The 20,444-nt window shown below is 34.9% G+C and overlaps 1 protein-coding gene across 1 annotated transcript; it reads right to left on the bottom strand.

Moving 5' to 3' along the window:
- Nucleotides 1-1,155: 1,155 nt before the first annotated feature.
- Nucleotides 1,156-3,143, bottom strand: LOC133865726 (AP2/ERF and B3 domain-containing transcription factor RAV1). Its single transcript, XM_062302173.1, has one exon. The coding sequence runs from the start codon at nt 3,036-3,038 to the stop codon at nt 1,938-1,940; it is 1,101 nt and encodes a 366-aa protein (XP_062158157.1). The 5' UTR covers nt 3,039-3,143; the 3' UTR covers nt 1,156-1,937.
- Nucleotides 3,144-20,444: the final 17,301 nt, after the last annotated feature.

The raw sequence follows: 20,444 nt of genomic DNA, 5'->3' as shown, positions 1-20,444 counted from the left end.
GGGAGTGAACGTATTCTCTTGACTTAATTTGCCCGGAATCTTTCATTGGAATCCCTCCGTAGCACTTAAAATATATGGCATCTGAGATTGATGAAATGGGGCTCAGAATAAATAACCAGAGAGAAAGATTGATGAGATGTGAAGTTGCAGATGAAGCAATCAGTGGGGGAGAGAGAGACATCGCAGGAAACTAATGGTCATATCAGCTTGTACTCCTTCGTATTTCTATGCAAGTTACGTACGTAGAAGATAGATGAAAAAGACGAACTAAAGTACTAAGAAACCAAACCATCTTTTGGACCATCTATATGTTATATATAAATTAAGGAATTATATATGCTATATATTAAACTCCTGGCTTTCTGCCTTTGAATTCGTCAAATAAGTAATGAAAAAAGTCAAACATCTCATGCTGTTGTACTTCTGTAGAGTAAATTAGTATATTAACATCATATAACACCAATATTTTTACTAGTAGGATGAGTTCAAAATACAGCAATAAATAGACCAAAATCCACTATTGACTTAGAAATTGAGATTGATTAATATAATGGACGCTATGAGACAAAAAATAATATTGTGTAATGAAAGCATTTTTAATTAATAAAATGCGTATTTTTCTTGGGTGGAGGACAAATCAAAATAAAAACTACATCTTCATTATTAAATGTCATGAAATATGAATTAGATGCCCCAAAGCAAGTGGTAAATTAAAGCACATTATTACAGTACGGAGATTTTTCATTTCATTAGCCCTTGTTGTTTGGAAGTCAATCTAACGTGAGAACCTGAGGTATAGGTTTGATCAATCTTTAAAATTGAGACCAATATTAATTAAGCAAGTGATTTGACAGCCTTTTACATTTAAACAACAACAACAACAAAATAGCATACAACGTCTGAATTTTTTTAAAAACGTGTTAATATTAATATTATATAGACTATTAGATATACCACTTTAAAATAATAATAATAATATTAATTTGATCTAAAATTGAGAGGATTATATTCGAACTCGAGATCACAAGGCTCGGAATCAGTATTATCAGACTTGGGTTCATTGAGGGCATATCCTGTAAATAATATATTATAGAGGACTGATTTTGTTATAAGTTTATAACCCAACAAAAAATTCAATGTTAAACGCCAATAAGAAACGCAAAATGAAAATATCTGACGGCCCCTTTCCATAACATGATGAAAATATCCCTATCTCATGTCTTGCCTCATGGCTGGCAGCCTCGTTTGGCCAATCTTATTGAGACAAGATCTATTCAAAATGATTTCAAGATCCGCGGCATCCCTGTTGCCAACAATCTCCTCTACCTAATGCACAGTGGTTATTATGCAAAAACAGTACTGCACTTGGTTTAAGGTAGGCCAAAGTTGAAGGAACCTGTCACCAAAGCCAAAGTGCCTCTTTCTCATTAGACAAATCAGTGAACGACTTCCACCCACTTATTTCTTTCTTTCTTTTTCTTTTTTACTGTTAGCCATCCATCCTCTTTTTGAGGGCAATTGGGCGAAGGTTCTTCTTCCACGCCTATTGCACTCTCTCTTCCCTCGCGAGGCCTTGTTTGTCAACATTGAGATACTTTGGGAAAGCAACAACAAGGCACAACTAGACAGTGCAAAACTATACCAATATTAAAAAAAATAAAGAAATAAAACCATGAACAAGACAACTTAAAACAGTTATCTTTTTTTTTTTTTCTTTTTTTCATTTGTAAAATTTGTCGCACCTAATTTCAGCTTTCTTCAGGCTTTTGTTTCGTAATATACAATTCTTCAACCTTTCGCAACTTGCAGGCTGCAGCTACACCACCACCTTCCTTTCCCGTCTCCACCTCCCATGCCCCTCCTTCCTCGCACCATTCACAAAAGGCCAAAAAACAACAAAAACAGAGAAAACGATGAAAAAACAAAAATGCTACAATTTACAAAGCTCCAACCATTCTTGGTTTCTTGCTGCACTCTAACGACAACAGCTCCATCTCCCTCATTCTCTTCCCGTTGCAGCCACCAATACTCTCCACGACCCCACCGCCAGGGATTTGCAGAATGTTGACCCCAAAAAGTCTAACAATCTGAACCTGCTGAACCGGGAAAACCGGGTTTGATAACCCGACGACAGCGGACTCGGTCCTCGTCTTCCAATCGATGTAAAGCTGTTTATCCGGCCCGGTCGATCGCTGAAAACTAACAATGTCACCGGCCTTCAAGTTCTTCTCCTTCACGAACCGGCTCCAACCCTTTGTCAGCACATAACTCTGGCTACTATTCCAATAAGAGTACCTAAACCTCCACACTTTGCCTCCAACATCCTCGAAATTCAAAAGCACCCCTTTGGAAGTGCTTGCGCTCTGCAAAGGAAAGTGCTTTTCGGCATGTTGCTTCGGTATCACAAGCCGGTTCAGCTTGCCGACATCGCTCGGGGTCACAGCTTTCTCGAAAAGCTGCTCACGCGCTTTCAGAAACCCACCGGAGCCGAACGCGGCAGCGACGAAGCCGTCAGCTTTAGACCTTTTGCCATTGCTGTCCAAGCCGCGGTTACGCTTGCTTTGCTCCAGCTCATCATTGTACGTGTGCTTCCTGAGCATGTCGACGATCTCAGCCTTGGAATGAGCGTTCAAGAACGCCGTCTCGATGTCGTCCTCTTCGGTCGTCGCCAAGGGTTTGAAGTTCGTCACGGCGTCGCGGCCACGGAAGCGCTGCGCCGCGATGTCATAGGCCCTGGCGGCTTCGTCTTCCTCGTTGAAAGTGCCCAACCAGACCCGCTGGTGCTTCTCGTAAATCTGGGCACCCCATCGGCCGTTGGGCTGGGGAACAACTCCCTTGTACTTGGAGGACGGGAGCTTCCCACGGGACTCGGCTTCGATTCCGCTTTCAGAGTCTAAGATTATGCTGGTGATGACGCTCCCCACCCGGCATAGACTCTCAGGGGACTTGGTAGCCGGTAAAGGCGAAAGGGTTGCCGTCGGCGAAATGGATATAGAGTCAGTACTCGTTGTGCTTTCATCTATGCAGCTTCCATCCATGTTTGTTCTGAGGAGGTGTATTTGACAAATGATTATGAATACACAAAAGGAAAGGAGGGAGGTCAGGAGAGAAAGGAGTGGTATGAGTGTGGGTCGTTTGAGGGTTGAATACTTGAATATATATAGAACCCCACTTTTTATTTTATTTTATTTTATTTTATTTTATTTTGTATTTTTATTTAGTTAGAGCGTGTTGGAGGGGGGAGATATGGGGATGTGGGCGTGGTGGGTCAACCCAAAGAGAAATGGTAAGGAGCCAGGAAGATTCATGGAGAAATGGGTATGTGTGGGTTGTGGGGCGTGGGCTGTGTATGTGAGGCGGGTCCCACTCTAGCAAGTTGATGGGGTTCACATGATTGTAGACCGCGTTTTAGTTGAGTTCATCCCCCCCCCCCCTGAGCCTTGCTGCTCCTGCTGACTCCCCAACATGGCTTCTCTCTCCCTCTCTTTTACTTCCTCTTTTAGCCAAATTCTTTCTTTAATTTTAATCATAAATATGCATCTTATCTGATACTGATACTTCGTCAAAATCTGCTCTATTATTTGTTGTTGCCTTTGGATTTAGGGGCCGGACCAATTGAAATCCAGATAAGCATGAGGACAAAGACAGAGATAGAAGTGAAGAGAAGAGAAGAGAAGAGAAGAGAAGGGGGCTTCCGATAGGATGGGTTGTGGGGCTCAATTTTAATAATAAGAGGGAGGTGATGAATGGATAGGCATTCAAGACAAAGCTCCTCATCCAACAACAAATTCTCCCCCATAAGCCTTACCTGCCTTCATTTCATTCGTCCTCTCTAGCTTTTGTTTTGTCTTATTGGCTACGTTCGCCTTAGCATCTATAAAAAATAAATACAACCCATCAACTAAATAAAGGCATAAAAGGAAAAACAACGTTCCATTTTTTCCAAGCCCCCAACCGACATTGACATTTCTCCCCCCTCCCCCAAGTCCAAGTGGGTTTCTCTTTGTTTTGTTTGTTTCCCCCCACCGTTCATTCATTGTGCACAATGAATTCCCTTTAAAACAGGGTATAAAGACTAATCTAAACACTAATTAACAGTACCCCCAAGTGCGAAATAGTTATAGAAAGGTCAATTAATAGTAGAATAAAACCTGTGGGATTAGATCAAGTTGTTATTTAGGATAGGATGGCTGATTTTTCCATGCACAAACATCATGTGCAAGTGCAACAGCCATTTGCGAGTGGGGCCCAAAACTCGTAAAAATCAAGCGGTGATTTTTGTTTGTGGGCCCGGTGGTTTTTGTTTTTTCTTTTGTTGGATCAATGGCAACTGGTGACACTTGTCACGGCCTTCCATTTTCTTTTTTTTCTTTTTTTTTTTTCAATTTTCATTCTAGAGCGAAGAAAATAGGAAGGGTATGATATTCCACGTGTGACCTTGTACGGACAAGTCCTCGGTCTTTGGAGGGGCCCACGTGCAAGTTGATCAAAACCGAGAGCTGGAGACGGTGGGTCTGTTGTTTTGGCTCGTTACCAAGCTGGGTCCTACTTAGGGCTGCCATCTAAATCATTTCGGTTTTATTTAATTTTTGATTTTTTTGAAAGTAGTTTTCAGAACGGTATACGTACGTTATTCATACGGAAATATATTTGCTATCATATAAAAAGTAAAGGATATGAACAATTTTTTTTTTTTAAAAAAAAAAAAATTATTATTATTTAAATTTGAAATAAATCACTATTCAATTTTAATTTAATAATAATTTTAAAAATCATAACAATTTAAAAAAATATATATATAATCCCTAACATTAATTAATTTATAAAAATGTATAATGGTGGGGTGTCATGAAAAGACCAATAATGTGATGGAATGGACGTGGGATTTATGGTGCTTAATGGAGCCTATTCGGCTGCTGCTCCTATTTTTCACCATGTTGATGTGTCTCGTTGATGGGGGGTTGCTCCTATCATGATCACATTTCATCTCTTTGCTGCTTGCGAGGACACATAACCACGTCACGTCAAAACCTGCTTAGCTTGGCTTCCTCCTTATCACTATTTTTTGCCTTCCTAATGGGATACACCTGTTCATTAATTTTGATGCCCGGTTGGCTGGCATTTCTATGCCGTAAATATGAAAAAAAATTTATACAATTTATTTAGGTAGATAAGTTTTATAAAAAAAAAAAAAAAAAATTCACATTTAGTGTTTGAATTACAAGCAATTTGAATAGCAAAATTTTAGAGAGTCGAATCTCTCGCTCACTCTTTTTGTTTCGTTAGTTTATAATTTTTGTTGGTGTATTATTTATAGCAAAAAATAATTATGAAATAAATTTGTATTTCTGATCTAATTTCTTGTATAATGAAATTACTTATTTTATAATTGAATGAGACAAGAGAATAAGAAAAATACCGTAATTACATAACAAAGAAAATACAATAATTACAAAATTATACAATAATCATATTTATAATAATATCAAATAGTATTTTAATTGGTGGGAGAATATTTTCGTTTGCTACCACAAATATGGTAAGTAACGTATTCAAACAATCTTAAAAGAGAGAGTTGTAAGGTCTACCTGTTCTAGACAAGTGAGTCTTGCACGCAGCCTCTCGCTTAGACTATTATCCAAATTTTAGTACAGTCCAATCCTAATCCAAAATAGTATCTTCGATCAATCAGCTTTGATTAAGTATTCAGGTGAAAAGACAATTTTAAGTTGCTGGAGAATGCTTTCATTTTTTATTGGTAAATGTTGACAAGTTTATGTACATGAATAACTTGTAATTACCAACTTCTCTAACCACAAATGCTATCTGTGTCTTGAGATTCAAGTCATATTTTTGCTAATAATGGCATAAGTTCATGTCTAATTATCATTAGACTTGTTCTTTTTTTCCTGGGCCATTGACTTTTTTTCTCTTAATTGATAAACTGTGGTTGAGAAATTAAACATTTTCAATATTATCTATGATTTCTTACGAAAAAAATATAAAATATCTAATAACTTTTTGTTCTGCTGCCAATACTAGAACATCACGTGCGATGTTTTATTATCATTTTTTCAAGTTGCCAAAAAAGTAAAATGATAAATTATTCAGTTTTCTTAATTATAAATCTATCACTCTCTTTCTCGTAGAATAATGATTGTCATTTTCATTTCATGAAAGAAAACAAAATGATTTTATTGATTTTCTCCTTTTCGACCCCCTTTTAAAAATTTGTCACGTAGTGGTCACATACGTTAAAATCTATAGAAAAAATCAAACAATGAATATCCATAATGTTGAAGCCTTTCACATCGTCGAGATATAAGTCGTAGACACTATTCGTCTTTCAAGATATCTTTTAAGAGTGAGTAAGACCCATAAATTTGTACATGATATCAAAGTAGGTTCTTTAAATAATGATAGACATTTTTCTCCCAATGTTAAACACGTGTTTGGTTAAAAATTTTTATACGTGAGAGGACGTATTAAAGTGTTCCATATTGCCAAGAAATGCATAATCTGTGTATTTTATAAATCACAGATACCCCTCCTCTCTCAAGACGTCTTTTGAGAGTGAGTAAGGTTGATAAACTTTTACACATAAGAGTTGTAATGGATTAAATTTAAGTAATTAAATTTATTATTTCTTATTAACTTCAATGTTTAGGACAATTATATTTTAATATAATATCAAAATTCAACTCTTGAGTTTGAACCACTTAAAATGGTTAATATATTGTCTAGTCCCATGCAAAAGGAAATAAATAGTAAATATTAGATCATGTATCACGCTTCAAGAAAATTTTTTCTTACCGCCCCCATTTTGCTTAATTCGTGAGATTAGTTGATCATTAAGATTAATCTATATTATCCCTTTATATCACTTTTTATTTATCCCACTAAAGAGTCCAATAAGAGGTTGGACGTCTCTTCTAAGCATATAACGATCATAGTTACGGATGTGCTATTAACTCTAAATGGATTAATTAAAGTTGTAATTAGAACTCTTTTGAATCATTTATAAAAGAATCAGTTTATAAAGAAACCAGAAGCTATCCCTATCACAAATTTGAGGTGGCAAGGCTCATTAGAAGGCTTTGTAAAGGACAATTAGGATACGGCTGTGGACAAAGACAACCAGAAGATGGGTATTAGAGTGATGATTCGAGATTATGAGAGTGAAGTCTTGGCTATTTTGTTAGCTCCGAAAGATTATATTACTGAACCAGTTATTGTAGAAGCCAATGCAGCTTGGCGAGCAGTTTTATTTTGTAGGGAGTTGGAGTATCAACCGGTGGAGCTGGAAGAAGATGCTCTCCAAGTAGTACAGGCCCTGCAAAAGGAATGAGGTAATTTGAGTAAATACGGTCATATTATTGAAGAGGCTTGTGAGGTATTAAATGGTCTTTGTCAGTGGAAGGTTGCTCATATCATGCGTATTGCCAATGAAATTGCCCATAGTCTTACGAAAGAATTAAGCTCTCTTTTTTAGTAAGGATTGAGTTTTTCCTTGAGGAATTCTCTATTTGTTTTAATAGTTTTTGTCATGAAGAACATTATGCTTAAATTGCTGATTTTATAATGAAGCTAAGGCGGGTCTACTTTAAAAAATAAAAAATAAATAAATAAAAAATGTGTGGACAATTCAATTCATATAATAATGGGTTATGAAATATCATCAAAGCTTAAAATGCTGTTTGGTGCACTTCTAGTGGATCCTAATTACTCTCTTTAATCATCATCTTCATGTACACAACTTATTTTATAATAATGGGTCATGAAATTGGTCATCAAACAAGTCCATCTATCTATCATGGTTTATCTCTTAGGCATTGCTCACGATGCCTATCGTTTTCACGCGGATAAACTCCTTTTCCCTTTTGATATATATATATAACTTACTTTTTGAATCTTATCTAGGCATTGTAATAAACTATATATATATAATATTAAAGCTAATCCCCTCAAGGGGCATCCATCCATTCCTTAATTTCCTTCCACATATCGTGGATGAACCAATCAATATATTTCTTGACGAAGATTTCTACATTTGGATTGGGTAATCATGAAACGATAGACCTTGCTCACATAGTCACTTAATTTGGTTAAAATTTTCAACAATTTATGCCTTGATCACAAAAGAATTTATATAAAACTCACATATTTGTATATATATAGATAGTTGGATAACCCAAAATCTCATATAAAATCTCTCACTATTATTACTAATAATTTAGACAACAAATTGCTAGAAATCTAATCTCTTTCTCACCTGCCCTTAAGCATGTGTTAATCGCCCTGTGTAGCTTAATTTGTTATTAAAATAGAAACTTAATTTGTGTTCATCTTCAACGAATTTTTTACATTACTTTATGTGCATGACATGTTCCCCCACCTTCCCACTACATCGGGCTTTTCAGTTGGAGATGACTCATTCTATGACCGAAGGTTATTACGCCACGTCATACACGGCGCCGGCGCATATGCAACAACCATGTCACACACACTGAATAGGAGTAGGGATTACACACTCGTGACGAAATCAAATATCTATCGGAATCTCTGAATAGGATTCTCGTAGATTTACATCGAAACATGCTTTTACAGTTTATATATATATATATATATAAACCCAATTCTCCATAAATTAACATCCATGGATCAGCATGTGACTTCAGCCTCCATGATTCACACCGTCGATCACCTCATCTTGGAAGATCCTACCATTACTTTAGTTTAACATATCTCTCCTTTCAAAGAAGATCGGCCTGACTTTTTGTGATGATCATATCATAATTTAGTTAAATGAACCGCTTTAATCAATTATTTTTTTTGATAGCATATTAATTTTTGCTTTTTCATATCTTTCTTTTGATAGGGAGAAGGATCAAGAAATTGTATAAACTATAGTTGTATCTTACTTTGTTGATGTGATACGCCTTTAATTAATTTTTATTTATGGCAAAAATAACCTTATATAATACTCAAAAGCTTGACTTTGTATTTGATCTTTACGAAGTGTTTTTAGAGTTCGATGATCTCACTGCTTGAGAAAGTCGATGGTGTTGCCTTTGAAGGCTGGAAGGATATTTAGCTAGAAGGATTTGAGCCATCAAACTTTTTTCTGTTGCACAGATTCGTGGCATTAACAATAAAAAAATTACATTAAAGAAACTTATCTCTACAGTAACAAAAACTCCTCCACTTTGATAATTGATTATCAAATTGAAGGGAAATTGTTAGAATGATTTTGATTTTGGGTTCTGGTAAGAAGGCATAATCAATACAACAATCCTAATCTCACTGTTTTTAATTTGTTGGATTTTGAATATAAGAAGATCTTGGAAGATAGTGTACAATGAATTAAGGTGGAAAAGGACTAGAAAACAAGGTAAAAAAAGTTGGGTTGCTGCTTGCGTATTTGAGAATAATATATATTCTGTTGCATCAGAGAGAGAGAGGAAGACTATTTTGTGCATAGACAGAGCCTTTCACACAAGTTGGCAAGGAACGTGGTCGATCATTGGACCCCAAAAAAGTAGTTGAAAACCCTATTTTACTTTCGCAGTCTGCACCATGCGAAAGAAATATATAACACCATGTAAAACTTGTCAATCACTTCATAAAATATGCTTCTTTTTATCCCCATTAATCTTATCTTCTTATACTCCTACCAAATTTTGAATCATAATCAAATAGAAAAAGGTGAAAACCAAAAACGTCGACAGCCATGGACATTTTTGTTAACAACTTTATCTTTTTTCTTTTCTTTTCTTAATAAACAATTAAAATTACATATAATAATAATAAAATATATATATATATATATATATATATATATATATATATATATATATATATATATATATATATTTTACCTTTATATCATATAAAAAAAAAAAAAAAAAAAAAAAAAAAAAAAAAAAATCAGCCCAAGACACATTAATAAAGATACCCTAAATGCTTGCCATTACAGGACAAACATAGAAAAATTAGATTCTGAGTGAGACTTTCTCTGCCGCCATGCCGCGTAAACAACACGCATTATTCCTCTGCCTTCTGTGTGTTTCTTATCCTCCAATTTGTTTCTTTCAACCGTTCACACGCAACCACAAATAAATAAAATATTTTGATCATTAATTTCGGCCAACAAAAAATAATAAAATAAGCCCTCAAACAGGGTGGCATCATGGGTTTCTTTGACTGTTGCTTCATCCTTTACCGACGTGGACAGTGACCCGCCTTCTCGGGTCAAGCTAAGTGAGCCTATCGAGTGCTTGTCATTAATTATTGACTTAATCGAGTGCTTAACCATACTTATTTGTTGAAGAATAGTCTAAAGAGTGCTATAGCTCTCTATGTTAATATATATTAAGGGGATATTTTTTGTTTGTATTTGACATAAATGTGCAAAACGTTTGTATTTTTACAAGGGTTTTGTGTTTTTGTTTGTTAATTTTTTTATTTTTTTTTTAGAACAGAAAACAAAATACATAGAACAAAATTTTTAACAAACATAATCTTAATTTTTACTAAAAGTTTTATACGAGAGTAATGTTAGAAACTACACATTTTTATCGCACAATACTGATGCGACAGGCTCAACTAATAAACTACAAGAATTATTAAGACTCTCGTATCAGAATTGTGTGATAATTGTAAAAGAAAAATGTAATTTTTAACAATTCTCTTCTTACAAACGGATAGATTATTTCACATAAATTATCAAATAATTAAATTTAATTGTGATTGACGTGACAATTTCGTATAGAAGATAAATATCATAAGAAAATTGTAAAACCTGGAACATTTCTTATATTGAAATTCAATTAAGTGGGCTGCTATCAAATGATTAACTTTTCAATGACAAAAAACACCCTGATAAAAATCTAGCTGCATTTGTTGCTTTCCAATTTTGTCTTTGTTTTGATTTTTTGATTTGAAATGAGAGTTGAAGGGAGTGGTTTTCTTTGATGAAACAACAGTGGCCGACTTGTATGTTAGTCCAGGAAAATGGCTGGGTCAAAATCAGCTTTATTCTAGAAAACCTTCAGCCAGACCAACCTATCCACGGAGCCACTCAAGTTGCTTTTGTTGACTAATAAATGGTCACCGCCTCACCGCCATTGGTCAATTAATTGGGACCCACAAACCTCTGCGTGCCACATAACTCGTCCCATTGGTTGAAAGGTTATGTCAGTCAGAGAAAACCCATTTCATGGGTGAGACTTGCTTGAAGAAGCCATTGAAGCCATTAAAGGAGCAATTATGTCTCCTCTCCTGTGCCTTTCCTTCTTCCAGGGTCACTTCCAAAGTGAACCCATTGTCTCCATATATGAATTTGACCTATTCAATCATTTCAATGGACTGAAATAGATTTGATATTTCCAGGATTGACTCATTCAAAATACAGTTTTCTTTTTCTAATTTGTTGAATAAAATTTTGAGAAATTTTTTAGGGTGGAACTTTAGAGTAATGTTAAACGTCTGTTTTGTATCCTTTTAAAATAACTATTAAATTTATGAGAAATTATTATTAAATTTTTGATCCAACTTAAAAGTCACATAAGAAACATGAATACTTTTACATTTAGCGTTACTCGGAAGTTTAAAATGTTTTGGCGGTGACTCTCCGTCACCAACCCATGAGTATTAATGCAATTGAGATTTTATTTTATTTTATTTTACAACCTTGCATGAAAAATTAAAGGCTATTTAGTTATGTTTATATGGGAATAAGACATTTTTTTGTTTATTCAACTTTTATTTTGTAGGAATTGTTTGCAACAAAAGTAAAAAAAAAAGGACAATCTAGACTGATATATGTCTTTAGAGTTTAGAGTAAATGCTCGGTTTGTTAATACCTTTTAGAGTACATGCACTTCTTTTTCTTTTTCTTTTTTTTGAGAATTGTTCGTTAATATTCTTATTTTAAGAATATAAACAATAAAATACATAAACAAAAAAGTTTAACCAACGGAGTTACGTAATGAAATTATGAACGAATGACTTAATTTTTTTTTTTTAAAAAAAAAAAAATAAAAAGCAAAAATAAATACACAAGGATTTGCTTTTTGTCAAACTTAATCATGGTTCCACAGAGAGATAAACTTATGTATCTTCTATACCCAAAAAATAAAAAATAAAAAATAAAAAAGAAAAAAGAAGAAGAAGAATTGTCAATCTATCACATGCAATATTAAACCCAATGTGATGCCAAGTTTTTTTTATTGACCTTGACAAAATCATCTGGGGGGAGGGGCATGCCAACAAAGCTCCAAATTTCCTGCCAATTTGAGAGGATATTTGCAAGAATTTACATTGTGAAAAGACACCAATGTGCCATATGCATAATGCATTACTGACCACTGTAGAGTAAGGACTAACTAGTTTCCCATGAACCATAATTGTATTGTGTCTTAGCCACAGATTTCTTGCCACTATCCCTACTAACTCCATATCGTCCATGTTCACATGCCGTTGAAGCTTTTCAACAATACACACAAACTTTCAATGTACAGCACAACATTTTTTTAATCTTACTATTACACGTGCTCTACATAGCCTTTGCCGCTAGACATCCCCTCAAAATGTGTCCCGTCGTGTTTGGCTTACTCAAAATGGTTTTTTGATTTAATATCTAATTAAAAAATAAGGATTACTAGATCGAGAATGATGAAGCAGCCGACATGGCACGCATAAAACGCAATGTTCAAAAGTCAAATTAATTTGGATCGGCCACTTGGATGTGGCAATGTGGCATGCAGTTGGGGCAGCAATAACAAAATATTTGTGTTTTCTTCTGTTGCAGATATGCACTCATCTTTCTCTGTCAGCCGCCACCAATTACCACTCTTCCTGCTACCTCTATTTCTATTATATATTAAATGCAATAAATATTTTTTTTATTTTATTTTTCTAAGGGTAGACCGTCTGACCGTAGAGCCATATGGGTCTCGACCTGTGAGACACTGAACGTTGGGGGAGAAGAACTTGTGGCCATCATGGAGGAGACTTGCTGCATGAGCCAGCATTTATCGAGGTCAACCACGTCAAGCCAATTATCTTTGGATTATGGGTTACATACGTTGTTTAACGTCTTTATTATTTTTTATTCGTGTAATTTATTTTGTATCGTAAATGAGACTTTGCTTATGATTAAAAATAAAAATAATACATTTATTCAACTTTCGTTTAGTAATTGACAAAAGTCCACATTACTAGCCTTAAAAAACAGACACGTCTTTATGCCTAATTGAAAATTTAAAAACTATAAAAATTATAAACACATAAAAAAAAAAATAATAATAATAATAATTAACCACCCCCAAACCGGCCATGAGGTGATTGAGTCACTCTACTTTCTTTTCTTCTTTTTTTCCTTTTTTCAAAAACTTCCTTTTTATTTTTTATTTTTAGTTTTTTAATTTTTAATGGGGCATAGGAAAGTGTCAATTTCTTAACGGTGCTTACATGAATTTCCGTCAATTTTTAAACAGAAATTGGACGAAGGTACCATCTCCGTTTTTAACTACAAGCGAGGTACCATTTATGATACAAAATAAACCATACGGGGCAAAAATCAAATCATTAAACTACAAGGACAAAAAGATATTTAACCCTTCAATTATTTGGACATTGTGGGATCCATAATATGAAGGAATAGGATCCTTTCAAATTAATTATCTTCCAGTTTTGAAATAAAGACAATTTCTTTAATGTTTAAGATTTTATTTTGTTGTATTTAATGGTGTAAATGATGTCACCATATATACATTTTGTTGCATTTAAGATTATGAAATGACTTAGAGTAAGTTAGAGAAAATTCTATCAATCTAATTTGAAATAAAACTTTATCCAATAAAAAATATAAGATAAGAGACGCCTTTAAAATATATATATAAATAATATATTTCATTTAGTTGTTAATTTGCTTTCTCTAATTATATTGAATAGGAGATAAATCAGCAAATCAAATTGGGTTTGGTATCTCTTCAAAGATGATTGATTTGAGTATAAAGGAGGATAGGGAAGAGAGAGGCGATGATCGGTGGTGGGTTTCCATCATCCTATGGGCCCATGAAGAAACCATTCCTTTAAATGGTAGGTTGAATGGTAGGCATTGTCAATGGTTTTCCATTTTTGGTGGTTTCAAAAACATAATATAATTTTTTTATTTTTATTTTTTTGAAACAGAGGACTTCATTACTGAATATAAGCCCCACAGGGGATTACACTTGACCAAAGGTCAATACAAATACAAGAGAAGCTCATACATGCTCGAAGGCAAAAAAACTATTGTCCGTAGGCCATTGTGTCTAGATTGTGATTAGAGATAAAGAAATTTCACCCACTAAGTCAGGAAAAACCTGACTTAAAGCAGTCTAGCAAATGATAGACTGTGAGAAAGATCAAGAATATACATAACAACAGCTACCCAAATAATAAATAAACATTACAAGGAGTAGACTTTAAGCCTCTCTTAACAATAAAGCACAACCTAGCACAAAGAAGAGAGGCAGATCTAGCATCAAGCCATCAAACAGTCCTCGTAATGTCTGAAAATTACTAAGGGAAACCGTAACAGAATACACAAGCAGAAAAAAAAAAAAAAAAAAAAAAAAAAAAAAAAAAAACAACATAGAGCCAACAAAAGAAGCAGCCAGAGACGACGGCGCGTGGGGAACACGGGTCATCACCAGTACCACCCAGTCGAAGATCAGCCGCCGGAGACCCCATCCCCACCGTGCAAGGCCAGAAAATCGCGAAACGTGGCCGTCACATGCGCCAAAAAGCAAAGGACTCTTTGGCGCGTGCAGGCCACGCGCCGAACTCCGACATACGGCGTGACCTGTGCGACCGGCAGCAGGAGCAGACGGCACGGAGAACTCGGCTGAGGGGTACGTGTCTAGTAGAAATCGGCGGACGTGCGTAAATCTGGCTTCAAAAAGCTGAAGAAAAAACAATAGAAAACTGGCCAAAAACACTCCGACGACGACACAACAAACCAGCCACTCCCCTAACTTGAACAACTAGCCTTGAGACTTCATGCCTGAGCCAACAAAGCACAAACCACCATAGCCCAAAGGGCTAAGTGAACAGCAACCCCAATCAGATCAACCGGGGGAACAAAAGCCCCTACAGCCCTAAAGACTGAGAGAATAACTAAACTCTAAAAAAACTAGGAGACACCACCACCGGGAGAGGGAGGCTCTACGCCTCCCTCTCCCAACAAAACCAACTTCAAACTAAGGACTCTCTCTCAAGAAAAAAACGGGAGCTTCTCTCTCCTGGGAGCTTCAGGGAAGAGGCTCTTGTGTGTATAAAACATAATATAATTTAGCAAGTGGTGATAGATATATTATTTAATGAAGCATATAAAACTATTTCCGTAGATTATAAATTAAGAAAACATATTTCCATAGATTATAAATTAAGCACATATAGTTCAATATGATTTGATTGCAAAACAGACTTTAATATGGCAATAAATGTCTTGTACACAAGTGGTATATATATATATATATATATATATATATATATATATATATATATATATATATATATATATATATATATATATATATATATATATTTGTGTTTTTTTGATGTATAGTAATGGAATTCAACTCGTTCTCCGATCAGATTAACAAATTTAGCCTCTGCTTTGCATTTATCTGGCCACCTACCTTCGTACTGTGCTATTCATCTCCCTTCTGGTCACTGCTATTGTTTACTGGTTGTATTTTTGCTTTGAATAAGAGTTTTTTTCTCCTTAAATCTGCCATCATGATCAATCTATGAGATGAAGGTTGATCAGGTGTAAGGGGTTATCTCTCACGACATGACTAGTTCAGTATGAAAGGATTATCTCTCACAGCCAGTTTAAATAATTTTTTAAGATTTTTGGCTACCATTGTTTTTTAGATCTAGTCTGCTCGGAACAGATCTGCTCTTTAACTATTTTTGTACATGGATTAGCAGAAGATGAAAGTCATATATAACACTTTATTGTAAAAATTTTGTTTGTGGCTATGCATGTCTATGTAACCTCATAGCTTGTGGCTATGATTTTGCATAGCTTTTTGCTTTATAATGTAAGAACTTTATGCTCGTAATCTTTGATCAATGAAATACTCAGATCTTCCTTTAAAAAAAAATGGAATTCAACTCATTACTGACTACATATCTGTAGGATTAGGTTAGTAATGGTCCTCTCAAGTAAAAGTCTCGAGCTCCTGTGAAATCAATGTAAATAGTTGGGCTCGACGACAATAAAATGAAACTAGCTTGTTGGATGGTTTCGTTCAGGTGGGATTTGGCTATTTTTTGGGCACGTTTGGTATGAAGAAATAAACCTAAGAATAAATGGAATAGTTTATTCCTTTGAAATACTTATTAGAGTCAAGCAAATTGGTTTGTGTTTATGTCTATAATAAGCAACTAAGATTGGGTCTTTGTGGACTTTGAACTAAAATACTAAACTGCATGCCTGCCTTGTGTCATACGACAATCTATATATAATGAAATAATTAATTTCCTCGTTAGCATGTGTTGGTATTTCAAAGGAACTACATGGCCTATGCTTATTGTGTATTAACGCTAAACAAATCGATTAGATTAACATTTAATTAATACATTTCAATCATAGACAAATAACAAGTTAGCATGATATTAGAATAGGAGGTTCTATGCCTTAGACTTCACCTTTTAGAAAACAGAACTGAGAGGAGGAGGGATCTGCTCCCTCCCTCCTCCCTCCTCCTTTCCCTTTCCGTTTCTACTCTTCGCTCCTACCCTCCCCCTCTCATTCTGATTTTTTCTTTTGTTTGTAGGTGTTCTCCAACCAGATTACCAATTTTTAGCTTCTTCGTTATGCATCCGTCCATTTACCTCTGTGATATGCTGTTCATCTCCTCCCTAGCCGATGCTGCTGTTTGTTGGTTGTGTTTTTGCTTTGAATAAGATTTTTCTTCTCTTTTGTCTGCCCTCATAGGCGATCTATGGGATGACGATTAGTCAAGTGTGAGGATTTATTTCTCAGTGGGGTGGGCACGGGGTGGGGCGGTTTTCCGCCCTTTTTGGCCTCGCCTCACACCCCTGCAGGTTGGGAAAATTGGACCAGTGAACCGCTTATTTTAAGGGAACCCCGTGCACTGCAAGTACGTGCGAGGCGGGAGTATGTGCAGCGCGAGGGTGCGGGTTTGCAGGGCGCGGCGGGTTTTGTTGAAGAGATCTCTCTACATCTCTAAATATTCGGGTTTTCTTTTCTTTTCTCACATTTTCTCCATAACCAAACATGATACCACTCACAATTCACAAACCAAACAACAAAATAAAACTTCAAAAGAAAGAAATCTCAAAATATTTTCTAAGGAACCAAACATAGAGTCAGAGAGATACAGATCGGAGTGCCAGAGAAAAAGACCTTGAAGATCTTCACCGTCAGCTATGAGAGCATGTACGGGAATCTCGCGGACCTGTGGACCTCTAGCAACCTTGACCACCCCGCAACGTTCGCCATGGACTCAGAGATCTTGAGTGGTTTGTGAAAAGGAATGAGTACTACAATCTACAGGAAGAAAAAATGAAAAATGAAGAGAAGAGGGAGAGTGCGGCACAAAATAAGAGAGAGTAGGGAACGCTAGGGTTAAGCAAGGCTTTAAGTTTGTTTGTTTGTTTTTTTTTTTTTTTTTTTTAATTTACACGGTGCGAAAGGGGGGGGGGGGGGGGGGGCAGGTCCCCGGGATTTTGAAAAATCCTGACCCGTAAACTGTACCGCGCCGTGCGGTTTGTAGAAAACTTAAACGAAATCCTAAGATAAGATGCGGGTTGATTGTTTTTGCGGGGTGGGTTGAGTCAGGTCAAGTTTGCAGGGCGGAGCGGATTTTTTGCGGATCCTGCACACTCCTATCTCTCACGGCCTGGATGGTTCGATATGAGGGGTTATCGCTCACGACTGATTTAAATAAATTTTTCTAGTATATTTGGCTACCATTATCTTAGATTCAGTCTGTTTAGAGCAGATTTGCTCTTTAACTATTTTTATACATGGGTTAGCAGAAGATGAAAGTCATAGATAGTATTTTATTGTACAAATTTTGTTTGTATCTATGACTATATAACCTCATAACATGTGGCTATGATTTTTCTGAACTTTATGCTTTGTGATGTAAGAGCTTTATTCTTGTAATTTTTGATCAATGAAATACTCATATCTTTCGTTCAAAAAAATAAAATAAAATTAGGAAGTTCTATGTTTGAATCATATTGAGATTTCTAGCAACTATGAGAAATTTCATATATAATCCATATGTCCGAATAGGTGAGTGCTAAGAATGTAGTTTGACAGTCCAAAATGTATTTGGGTCCCATATGAGATTTATTACAATTATTACCCAAATTGTAATTTGGGCAGTAAATTACTAAAGATCCGAATCCGTTTAAATCCTACCTCAACTCCAATCCCTACAATTTTTTTTTTTTAAAAAAAAAACTTATGCACATACAATATTACAGGCGATTCAAGTCAAAACCCACCTATTAGGGCTTACAAGTCAAAAGTTCAAAACCCAAATGGCAAGTTGGTGTTGGAATTTCAACGGATACTTTTTTAGAAGCCGTACGTATTTTTGGTGGGTGTTAAGGCGCATACCCTACTTTTCCTGTTCTTTTGTGTATTCGGTGGCACACGGTTTCTTTTGAAACTCACCTAATCAATCACCCCTTCCTGCGTTTAGGGGTGGGGTTAGAATTTGGGATTTGGGAGTAAAATTAAAAAATAAAAATAAAAAATTTAAGGAGCCAAAACTAAAAAAATAAAAATAAAAATTAGGAGCAAAATTTATTTATATATATTTTTTTTTTTTAGGAGAAACCTCATGCCTTGGGGGGACCCTGGGGTAGCTATGCCCCTTATAAAACACAACCTTATTCCCAAACCTTAAACTAATAATATATATATATATATATATATATATATATATATATGATAAATGTTATATAATACATAAATATCTTATTATGCTGATATGCCAAGGTGTAGTAACCATTGAATCAACCATAGTTTAGAAAAAAATAAAAAAATAAATAGTAATATAATCCCTTCAACAAAATTCTATTATTGGAGTACATGCAATTGTTCAACTTAAACTTGACATTATTTCAAAACGCAATTGTCAAATAAGTGCAAACGTGGCCATTTTGGTCGATTTTTTTTATATTATATTTTACTATTTTTTTACTATATTCAAAATTATAAATACTAAAAAAATTATTTTTTAAAATTATATTTGGATGGTTTAAAAAAACTGAGACAAAATTTTAAAATTAAAAAAAAAAATTGATAAAACATGAGTAGAATTTAAATTTAGCAAAAACAACTCAAACATGTATTTCAAAAATAATAAAAATAAAAATAATTTATCCAAACATGCCCTAGAGTTGTTCGAGATTTTTTGAAGACACGATTTTACACATTATTCTCTTGAAAAAAGAGTCGGCCAAGAAGGGCCGACACTAATTAAGAAGCAGCAAAATAAACATCAACGTGGGGTCCGATTGTTATACATAGAGTTTAGAAGTCGCAGATTTTTTGGTTTGGCAGTTATCTAGCAAGTCCCACTTGAGTGTTTGACATTTTTGGCACATTTAAATGTGAAACCAGAAGAGATTCCATTATTCATGAATCATGGGCTGGGACATGACAGCATCACATCACTGCTTCAATATAATTACGTAAAACCTTCTTCATGTTAATCATGTTTACATGTAGCGTGACACAACAACTTAGCTGTAAAAAATTGTCTCTAAGGGGACTTGGTCTTTAATTGACTGAATTCCATTTGACCTTTCTGTGTTGTCAACTCTAGCTTTGCTCAATCCTTCTTAATTAAGAGTACAGTTCTCCTGCGGAATAATGCTTGAAAAACAGAAGAAAAGATGAAGATTATCCATTGCTTTGAGAGGATTGGACATCCAAATGATCGCTTTGATTCTTACCAAAGAAAGATAGGATTATCTTCTTATGAGATAATGGTTACTTACCAGTCAATTTTTAACTCTTATTTTAGTGTTTGCTTATGGAGAGTGAAGAAGTTTGAGGTTGATGCGAATTGGCAAAAATATCTTCTACTTTATATTATTATAATTTGTGTAGCAAATAAAAAGTTATTTTATGTATCAATCCTTACATCTCCTACGTACTGCTACTGCTGGTGGGGGTAACCGCTAGTTTTGGTTTAAAAAGCTAGTTTTATATGGTATAAAAGGTAAAAGGTTAATACTTTTATATGGTATAAAAAGGTTATTACTTTTATATGGGGAGGGGATAAAAAGTTCATACTTTTTTTTTTTTTTTTATTTTTTTTATTTTTTTTTATGGGTATAAAAAGTAAATACCTTTAATGGTATAAAAAGTTATTGGGATGAGACTATTTGATTTC

This window comes from Alnus glutinosa, chromosome 4 (genome assembly GCF_958979055.1).
Source record: "Alnus glutinosa chromosome 4, dhAlnGlut1.1, whole genome shotgun sequence".
Lineage (NCBI taxonomy): Eukaryota > Viridiplantae > Streptophyta > Magnoliopsida > Fagales > Betulaceae > Alnus > Alnus glutinosa.
Note: the sequence above shows the minus strand (reverse complement) of the source record. Positions and strands in the feature narration are given on the sequence as shown.